This window comes from Gossypium arboreum, chromosome 9 (genome assembly GCF_025698485.1).
Source record: "Gossypium arboreum isolate Shixiya-1 chromosome 9, ASM2569848v2, whole genome shotgun sequence".
Taxonomy (NCBI): domain Eukaryota; kingdom Viridiplantae; phylum Streptophyta; class Magnoliopsida; order Malvales; family Malvaceae; genus Gossypium; species Gossypium arboreum.
In genome coordinates this window covers 45,033,478-45,044,324 of record NC_069078.1, presented here as the reverse complement: position 1 = coordinate 45,044,324, position 10,847 = coordinate 45,033,478, and the positions used below count along the sequence as shown (strand labels likewise).

Sequence of the window (10,847 nt, the reverse complement as noted above, 5' to 3'; positions counted from 1 at the left end):
TTCCCAGATTGGTGGAGGCATTGAACATGTAGTTAGAGGAAAACAATAGGTATGCTGGGTCACATAGAACATATACGAATGATGTAGATATAAACCATGTGTTACCACCTTTTTAGGTTCTTGCTTTATGGGGACAAAATCCCATTACCATGTATGATTTTATTTTTAATTTTTTTGGGTTGTTGGGCTCATTTGTGGTAGTTTTATGGTTTACGAAGTGTACAACCTTTTTTTTTTTTTTGAAATACACAAAGCGTACTCGAGGCTGCAAGAAATGTGGAAGAAACAACGACAAGGGCTTGCTTCCTTTGAATTCATCCCTCTTTGCAACTTTGAATTTGGGGTTCTTTTGTGATTTTGATCGTCTACTATTTGATTTAATTATGAAAGATTATTTATTAATATATTGAGTTTAAAAGAAAAAGAAAGGAAGTGTGGGTTATTTGCAGCTGTAAAGTAGCAAGGAAGAGGTGATTAGTTGGGCATGGGATTCGAGGTTATTAAATATTGAGGGCAATGTTTGAAGTGATGTCTGATGAGTTTTAAGGTTTTATTATATCTGCATATTTGCCTTTGGGTAATAATATGTAGGTTTTGGCTTCATCTCGTATAGATTGGAAATATGCAGAAGGTTAGGCAAATGATGTCCTTGTCTCAATGCAGGCAGTTGGGCATATTAGTTTGGCCCATGAGGTCCGTGTTCCCTTCCCTGCCACCGATATTTGTAGAGCATTTTTCTTTTCATGCCATTCTGCTTATTTCCGTTTTCAGAGTATGAACTACACCGGATCCATAAGTCAATTCGATTGAACTAAAAATTGACCAAAAGATCAATCTATAAAAATAATCTAAAACCAATTAAATGAAAAATCAATATGAATAGATTGACGACTAGAAAACTTATTGAACTGACAGTTGAATCAAATTCTTCTAATTTTTTTAATCAAACTGATTAAATCATTAAACTAAACAAGATCAACCGATGAACCAATAATTTGATTGATTTAACCACCAATCCAATTTAAAAAAAAAAAAACATTGATTGTAACATTTTGGAAAACCTCCCATTAGGATTTATGCAAAGCTCTATCTTTCCGTAGTTGTTTCTTGGGAGTTCATATTACACTCATTATTATCTTTCTATTACATTGAAGAAAAAGAAAATGTGATCATTATGGCACATTCAAGACATGGGTCAAAAATAAAATTATGCTGAACTCCTTATAAACCAAATGAAGATTTAATATAAAACGCCTTCATGTAAATGTTACTTTTTAAATAGAAAAATTGTTAATGTCCGATTTAAATAGATGATGCGGCCGAATCTAAAAAACAGTCGACCAAAGTCCATTTTCAAACATAACCCAGATTCCGATAAGGCATTGGCTTCAGTAGGAGACGACGGATATTCAACTCTGCTCATCTCTCTATTACACTATCAACCAATAAATGCCAAATCCACTGCTACACCAAGAAGCATCACATATTTTTCACATCACCCAATAATTCTTTTTACTTCTCTCCATAAGTTTATCTATTAACCAACTTCAGGTCTGGTCTTGGGCACAATTACTATTTTATTCATCCCAACTCAAAAAGTAACAAGTTAGAAAAAAGTTGAGAAAAAAGCAAAAAAGGAATAAATGAATACACAGAATAAACTGGCAAGTAGTATTAATTCTACAGTTTTACAATTTTTTTAAAAAAAAAAGGACCGTAACTTGTCATTCTGCACTACTGATCCAATAAACAAGCTAGCAAAACCTTACAACCCATGTCAGAATCTCATTCCTATCATGAAACTATATTTACATTTCCTGTAATTAGATATAAAATAACGGAGAAAAATCTTTTTGTACTTATAGCATGTATATTCTATATCTTTATACTAGCTCACGTCAATTCAAACTGGCAACACTCTAGTATGAGAACTTTATAAAAACATCTGACCTGTTAGGTTATTTGATATTTGCTCTGCACTTCCATTTAAACATCGTATACAGGTAAGCGTTCTTCAATGGAGACCCGACAGATAGGGCATTTTCTACACTTCTCGCAGCAGGTACTGCAATGCAAAGGAACTGATGAGCTTAATATAGAATAATAAAATAATATCTGATTAAGAGAGAAAAGGATTGAGTTTCATTTGGATACATCTTTAAATGCAATCACATCAAAAGGACCTTATACCTGCAAAGAATACGATGCCTACAGGGGAGCAAAACCACACTTATCTCTCTCTCAAAGCACACCCTACATAACACTTTTTCCTGGACATTACATAAAAAACACGCATGTCAGCAACAAGAATATATCTCAATCCACCTTCATTAGGCTCGTAATGCAGGGTTTAACAATTAATTATTTGACCCAATAAAGCTGCAGTGGTAAAGTTGAAAATTACATTTTGAAGCCTCTCAAACTCCTGCTGACTATATTTGGTGATTTCTGATTGCTCACCAAGAGCTGCCTGAAGCCTCCAAACCTGAGATAAAAGGAACCGTATAAATTATATTTACATGCAGAAACAGTAATTAAAAAATCTTGGAATTGCCAGTATATCGCACTGAGACAGTGCCAAACATAAAACCATAGCACCACATTAAAGAGGAGAAAAAAAATGTAAGAAATGTGGTACAAACTAGAAAATAAAAGAAAAGAGATACAGTAACCAAGTCAAAAACAGAAAGGAACGTTAGGAGAACCATCATCACCTCCTCAGCTAGATCCTTTTTAGGCATTTTCTTAACTATCTCAGGTGGATAGCCAGAGAAGGTGTTATACCTGCATGGAGCAGTCAAATAAAAAAGTTAGGAAATAAGGTAGCGAGAGAGTGTTAAGAATAATCTGATGGCCTGACTGCCAAGAGTAAGCTCAAGGAAGTAATCAGAATACACAATCAGTTAAAAATGGAAAAAAAACAAATAACATCAATGAACATCAGCAATAGAAATCTTGTCACATCATGAAATTACATCATCCAAACGGCTCTCTTTACAATCTTTTCTTGAACTTTAGTTTCATTAAACCATAAGCCTCTTTTGCAACCTCCACAGCCCGAAGTTTAAAAAAATAACATGAAGTAAAGCAAATAAAACTCAAATGAAAAGTTACCAGTGTCATCTTGGATTCCTCCCTCAATCAAGGTGCAAAACAAACTCGAACCAGAACCACCCGAAAAAGGAAGATCAAAACAAAAACAGAATACCAAAATCCATTATTTGAAGGCAGTTGAGTGCATTTCAGTTTTTATTCATACAGTTCAACTATGTCAAAAGGACCAAAGGCTTTGAGTGGACTTCACCTATTGACTTGAATCTTCTTTCCTTGTTTGAACACCAAAAATCTTAGGTCTTCTGTGCGTCATATTTATGTTTAATGATACTTATATTCTTTGACATAAAAAACAGTTCATAGCAATACAATCAAACTTCATAAAAAGGTACTCATTTTTTTCCTTAATTACTACCATAGTCTAATCAATTTCACCTTCTTAAATATTAGGCAACATAATCACATTTTTTTGACACAGCCAGACACACACCACTCATGTGAAGTGAACAAAAAGCAAGCAACAAGAAGAATCATATACAAGTAGTAGATGGATAGATTGCATCTATACAAAGTAGAAGAAGCTAAAATCATACGTACCCGGAGGCCCCATCATGATAAAGGCGTGCCTGTTCCTCTCTACTTCCTTCATCAATTGACCACCAACCTAATAACCTGATTTTCGAGATAGACAGAGTATCAGTTGTCATTCATAAACTGCACAATCCAGCCCTATCTACAAACTAAATGGTCAATACCTAGAACCATGGTGCAAGAATCCCAAGCAATCATGAGCTCGGGACGAGAATCTGAAGTACAACCCTGTGCCAGCCCCACTCCGTAGTAAAAGTACAATTCTCTCTATTAATATTGAGGCAGCAAACAACACACCAACCCCTTGCAATAGGAAAAGAGGAGAGAACAAAACTGGAAGTGGTATATCTCTAGCACCAGGAGGTGTTCCCTGAAATTTGAAACAATCATATATTTGCTGACAACACACCTCAATGAGAGCCAAGACCACCAGTAATATGCATACCTCTAAATGCATGCAGAGGAGGACTTGGAAACCAATTATTGGAATTTTCATGAGGTGACCACCAATATCTTGCAGGCCACACATTGTACCCTGCTGCTGGTCTTCCTCAGGAGCAACTACTAAGCCACTGTTCCAGTCAAGGTATCTAATAGTTGCAGTAGATGGACCAGCTTCTATTGCTGGGGAATTTCTATGAATTACAGGATTGGACCACTTTGTACACACAAGAAAAGCAAAGCACTCGGCAATACTGCATGAAAAAAAGAATTAGCATCTATCAGATTTTTCTAGTCACTCAACTCAAACGGACTATCATAGTGGTAATTCCAGGAAACACAAAAAACAAATCAACAACATTAAAAGCTGTACCCAAAATTTATGAACAAGTCCCACCAGCCAAGAGCACCTACATCACCTGCATTTTTTGTAGAGGAAAACAATAATCACAAATGTTAACCAAAAACTGAAGTTAGATGTATCAATTTATTGCTTCAAAAGTGCAGTGAAATCAAACTGCAAGTTAGCATACAATCTTAAGATGGTCATTAACAGGAAAAGATTTAAAAGTAAAAACTGAAGCACCAATGCAATTATATTTATCAAATTTTGGTGCTCAAGAAGTGATGCACATTCTGAGTTGCAATTCTAGGATCGGTATGCTGGGAAGAACATTCTATATGGAAGTTTGACTATACCGTTTTATTGATATGATACAAAGCCAATAACCCATGCCTACTCTACCTTACTATGATATTCAGGGATGATGATGTGATAAGGACATTCCTATAAATGGTTGCTATATTCATTACTACAGTAAATACTGCCAATTAAAGACCTTTATGATACCAAAATCATTATTCCTTAATCTGCTTATGAACAAATAGACAGCTAGTCATTTTAAGTGCCAAGTAACAGTAACTCAGCAAAAGAGACATCAAAAACTTTGATAATAACAATGATGGACTGAATGACTCCTAAGGTGACAATACAGCAAACCAGCTCTTGATGAAGGTACCAAAATTAACAGCTTCTGGAACTGAAAATCTGATATGGACGATTTTACTGCAATAGGAATTTTAGTTTTATTTATTTATTATATCAGGTTTTATTAAGAGTTTCAGTTTTACTTAATTTCTCTATTATTTAGGTTTTTATTTCCTTCATAAACTAAGTTAGGAATTCTATTAAGACTCTTTCCTTTGTTATTAATAGTCTATAAAAGGCTGCCAATATGAAATAAAGAGATAAGCAATTATTCTATAAAAAAGAAATGTTATTTTGAGAGGAGTTCAGTCAAGGAGGAATCTGCCTTTTGAGTAACCATAAGTCGAAGCAAGAATTCTTTCTCGTCTAGACCTGTGACTAGATCCTACGCCAAGACGCATATCTAAATCACACTAATGATCTCCAGTACTAAAAATCAAAATGTCTTACAGGGTTGTGATTTTCATTTGGTCTCAAGCAAGAATCCTCTATTAATCTACAAAAGGAGTAAAAATTCAAGCTTCTGAGAACTCAAAAGGACTAAAATGTTCTTTATTTATTTATTTATAGGAAGCTAAAACCACAGTTCACTCCGATTTATAGTCATGAGCCACATACAAATTCACCAATCCATAGACCTTCAAAGTACCAGAAATTGGTACCAACTACCATGTACCACTTTGTCTATATAAGAGTGATATGTCTTCGTGGAATGATAAAGATTATTGGATCAAGAACTACAATATAAAGCCTATGTAGAGAAGAAGAATATGCCTACTTTGCAACTGCTCAAATTATATTATAGTTAGTTGAGTAAAGAAATTACCACATAACTTCAGAAGGGTGAAGACTGTAGCAGCAACAAAGAAGACCATTGAAATTGCAACCCAAAAGTGCTGAAAATTGAAATAAGAGCTAATTAACAGTGAATTCTATAAAAACTGACAGGCTTACTTCCCAATAAAAGTAAATATTTTATTACAAGAACCAAGTTTCTCAAAGGCTAGAACACCGAAAACATTCCTATACCTTCTCAAATAAACACTTACCTTCTATTGCACCGAATTGAGCTATTAATATTATTTTTGTTAAATTACCCTTTTTTTTTTTTGCATGAAAAGCACTAAAAACTGTTGGAAGAATAAGGGATTAATTCAAAAATATGGTACTTTATGAGCTTAACTAGAAACAGAGAGTAATTTAAGGGATTGATTGGACAAAGTACTTTAAGAGCTTAATCGAATACAATATATGATAAGGGCTTACGTAGGATATTTAGAAAAGAACAAGGGCCCTTTTTAGCATTTCTCAAAATGCTCAAGACGCTTTAACTCTTTCTATTTCAAAATAACATAGAATCTCCACACATCAAAGGAAAAATATGTCTTAATTCTTTCTTTGTCAATATGAGAAAAACAATAACAGCAAAGGCACTAAAGTATTGCAAGCTCCAATCTTTTACTAGTTCATATACTCATGAGGAGCCTTCTATTTTTTTTTTTTTTTAGTAGTTTGCAAGATAAATTAATTAATAAATAACAATGTTATCCATTTTCCTCCATGTAAAAGCTTAAATCTAAATATCATGGATAGATTGAAACTTGAAAGTGCTTAAGGTCTAGAAGAACAAATACGCAAAATCAAATATTTGAAGAAAATCATCAATTTTTGAATTTTATATTCTCTTAGGTTAATGTCTAAAAGAAAACCATGAAAGACAGGACCATCAAATTGCCAAGTTCAGTAGAACTTACAGGTAGAGTCTCCCATATTGCTTCATCACTAATGCTTTCATCATCCCCTGGCATCAGAGCTCTACACATTCTGAAGAAGAAAATGAAAACAATAATTATGATAAGTGCTTAAAACCTGCAGAGTATAGAATTACTAGGAAAGGATGTAAAAAAACCAGCTCAAAATTTCAATAATTTAGCAGAAGCTTATTTATCCTAATGCACATTTCTAGCAAGCAGTGGTAAAGTAAGAAGCTTCACAAAGAGAAGAAAAGCCAATCTGACATATTTCTGAGGCACATACCTAAGACTCACATGCTACATAGCACTTGTTACCAAAAAGGAAATAATAATAATAATAATAATAATAAATAGCTAAATCCATTTATTCTGAAGTCATGACACCACAGAAACTTATGGTTGCCTAGCTTTACATTTTCTTTGAAATATAATGCATTCATTCTACCAGGGAGTGCACAAACAATTCAGTTAAGCAGGCTTCAACCCCAATCTTCAGAACATATTAAACTTTTAGGTCCTTAAATAAAAGTAAAACCCGACACAAAATGGCGAAAGCTGAGATGCCTAGAATAAACAGTGAATAGATTGGTTAACCTTCTTCCTTATATGACTCAGGGAAATTATTAACCATTTGCCAATTACTCTAGTTTCAGGCTTGGCTATCATAATCTCTACCTAACTAACAAGATAAAGTTCACCAGATGCTACTTATGAACAAATATTTTTTTTTTCTATCTATCACAAATTTATATACTGCAATCTATAATGCGAATTTCTGAAGTTTACTTTATAAGTCACCCTCTTGGCCAAGTTCTTTTAATTTTAGAAGCTACAGACAGTTGAGCTAGCTCAACAGTTTGTTTTCTTTACCGTGAAAAGTTTGCATTAGAAATCACCATCCTGCCTAAGGCCTTTTGCCAACACTACTGATCATCTGAGCTAATGCAATTAAGAGGAAGGGAATGACAAAGCATTCTAATGGCCCACTTATTCCATGATTATAGTATCCAACAAGGTACAGGTGAATATGGATATTTGTCTATGTCTTATAAGATGAGAATGCTATCCTTTCTCAACCTTCTATATCTGTTGGTCATCACTGAATAAAATAAAATAGTATGATAATACAATGAAAACTTGGATGTCTTTATTTCCTTACATGCACTCAAGTTTTAAAATAAACAAGTCTAATAACATGGCAAATGCCATTAAGCATTGTTTCTTGATGAGTGGGTGAAGCCACATATGGGCTGAATCCTAAATGCCCAAATCCACTCTTGATAAGGGCAGACAAAAATCCAAAATTTCAAAATGGTGAACACGATCTGCTACATATCCACAGACAGAGAACACCATCTAACCCCTGAATCAATTTATCAGAACCTATATCGTTCCACAGAAACAACAAAACGCATAAGGAAGATTTAAAAAGCAATATTGTCCGATTAAGTAATTATCAAAAATATGTATGATTATGTAAAGTAAATGATTTTAACAGGCAATGAATGAAAGTTTAATGTAAGTTTTTAACTTTAAGATACCTGAAATTGTCAATTAGAATAATTATTTCAAACACCAATAGTGGAAGGAAGACGACCTTCAAGCTTACAGCAGGAAATCCATAAACTGTGACAAAAAAATAATTAAAAAATGTTCATGAACATGCCCATAAAAGAAATAATGTAAGCACTAAAATGGTTTACTGCTATGTCACTCAAACTCAGGTGTGAGTGCAGATATGTGTCCTGGACATGTGTATTCAACTTTTTTCTAACTTTTATCATGTATTAGGAGGGTCCTTAGAGGGCCATACCCCCATATTCATATCTAGATATATGTCAGACACGGGTGTTAGACACAAGTGCTTCAAGAAAATTGAAGAACTGGAACAACAGAGGTTCTGTTTTACTTCAACTATGACTAAGAATTTAAAATTAGAAATAATGATAATAAAAATAACCTCAGAGATGAAAAAATTTAAACGAAATGACACAAAAACAATGAAAAGAAAGTTGGTTCTATACCATTTACACTCTCAAGATATATACAGAGAAGCAGCTCAAAAGCAATTAGTAGTGGTACTGCTACAATGGCATGGCATGGTGCCCACTGTCCAAGCAAAAAAAGGAAAATAATTATGGTCATAAAACTGATTATGAATTTGAAACATTCACAACCAGAAGAAACCAGATAGAATTTATGTTTTCGATAGTCAATGCGTAATTCAAGTAAAATGTCATAGTAACAGACAGACATACTTGGCGATTATGGGGAACTGAAGGGGCAGGTAAGGAAAACCGTCCACGTGCAACAACTCCATGAAACATCCAAAGCGGGAAAAATATTGTCCTGCAATTGAATGTCTCTAAATAAAGCTACTAAACCGCAAAATCAATGAAAGGATTCGATGCTAATCGACAAAATTTCATAATCACAGGCTCAGAGGCATGTCATATTTATTTGCATTTAAATTGAAAACTACAGCATACAGATCCGCATATTCAAGAAACCTGTGTTCCCCTCTCCTCAGAACAACCACACTAGAAGAAAATGCATCAATTTTATTCATAAAATATTTAGCTCTTTGCTCTTTAAGAACATTGGTCACTGTGAATAGATCCAAAAGATCAAAAGAGGAAAGAAAAGAAAGAAAAATAGAGATAACTTTAAGCATTCTGCTGAAAACCCAGATTTATAGCAGATCATGGCAACCCTCCACATTTCAGGTTTCATTTGAGGACATAGCCATCATGTACAATTACCTTAACATGAGTACCCTAAAACGGTTTTAAGCAACTTTTCTGATATTTGTCTTCAAAGTTTTTTATTGCTTTGATTTCAACATGAACCCTTGATTCCTTTTAACATCTTTGGATTACATTAAAGATTTGGCATACAATTTATCTCGAATAACATAATAATATTGATTGCTTCACGTTTTATCTTATTGCAAAATCATTACTTTATCAAAACTATATCACAAACCCGCCAATTTGAAGACACCAAAAAGAGAATCATGTTTGACGACAATCCTTCCCTATTTTCTACGAAACTGCTACAAAAAACAAACTAAACAAGCAAAAACATTTTTCCCTCCTGAAAATATAAAATTAAAAACAGACAAAAAAAGATTAAGGCTTTCTTCAGCAACAGCAAGCGTTGGTAATTAATCATTTAAACTTGTATTAATCCCCGCATAACCAAAATTTTAAAAACAACAGTAATAAAACAGTGTTTGTAACTTACAAGGAGGACCTTTGTTTATAAACAACAGCAAGCAAAATCAAATTGAAAGGAAATAGAGAGAACTGACCACCAAGAGTAAGAAACAAGATGATCTAGCTTAAGAAGAAGCAGAAGCGTGAAACAAAAAAGCAAGCTATGGGCTGCCAAAGCCTGAGCTGACTTCAAAACTCTTCTCCAACTCATAATCATCTTCTTCTTCTTTTTCTTATTCTTCTTCTTCTTCTTCTACAAAAAGCAATTACTTTTTTTAGAAGAAGAGCCCTAGTTTTTACTTTTGGGGGGGATTTCTGTAGTGGAAAACGTAAAAAGGAAATAAATTCTTTTGGAGATTTTAGTGAGCGCCAATAATCCCATTCTTATGTACATTCATTTCTTTATTCAATTCACCCCGATGATTAATGAGTACAAAACAAAACGCATTTACTCTCTAAATTATCTCTCCCTCTATCTCCCTCTCTCTCTCTCATTTATTTTTGAAAAGAAAAAAAAAAAAAACCTTCGCTTTCACGCCAATGCCTTACTTTTTCATTTTCTATTTTTTTAATCTTTTATTACTTCACTAAGCTCTCCAGCTGGATTTTGCTCCATTTTTTAAAAAATATTCAATATTTTAGTGCCAACCACTAGTATTGCTTTTTTTTCATCTTGTATTACTATTTTGCCCCTCTACAATACTATAATCCTTTGTAGATTCTTTCTTATGATTTGCCTATTTTGCCCCTCTATAATGCGCCTTTTTTTTAATTATTTACAACTTCAACAAACTTCTTTCA

General features: G+C 33.7%; 1 protein-coding gene across 1 annotated transcript; it reads right to left on the bottom strand.

Moving 5' to 3' along the window:
• Positions 1 to 983: 983 nt before the first annotated feature.
• LOC108457317 (uncharacterized) lies at positions 984 to 10,587 on the bottom strand. The gene is made up of 14 exons (XM_017756308.2): positions 10,142 to 10,587; positions 9,087 to 9,177; positions 8,853 to 8,937; positions 8,370 to 8,454; positions 6,829 to 6,898; positions 5,901 to 5,970; positions 4,460 to 4,505; positions 4,091 to 4,340; positions 3,810 to 4,015; positions 3,652 to 3,726; positions 2,715 to 2,784; positions 2,405 to 2,485; positions 2,191 to 2,270; positions 984 to 2,065 (listed from the first exon to the last, which is right to left on the bottom strand). Exons 1-14 carry the CDS (start codon positions 10,261 to 10,263, stop codon positions 1,987 to 1,989), a joined length of 1,410 nt encoding a protein of 469 aa, XP_017611797.1. The 5' UTR covers positions 10,264 to 10,587; the 3' UTR covers positions 984 to 1,986.
• Between the last annotated feature and the right edge of the window lie 260 nt (positions 10,588 to 10,847).

Coding starts and splice junctions, on each gene's coding strand:
- LOC108457317 (XM_017756308.2), bottom strand. CDS start 10,263: ATGATTATGAGTTGGAGAAGAGTTTTGAAGTCAGCTCAGGCTTTGGCA. Junction 2,785..3,651: donor TATCATGATGGGGCCTCCGG/GTACGTATGATT, acceptor TGCTCCATGCAG/GTATAACACCTTCTCTGGCT. Junction 2,066..2,190: donor AGGCATCGTATTCTTTGCAG/GTATAAGGTCCT, acceptor TTTGCATTGCAG/TACCTGCTGCGAGAAGTGTA.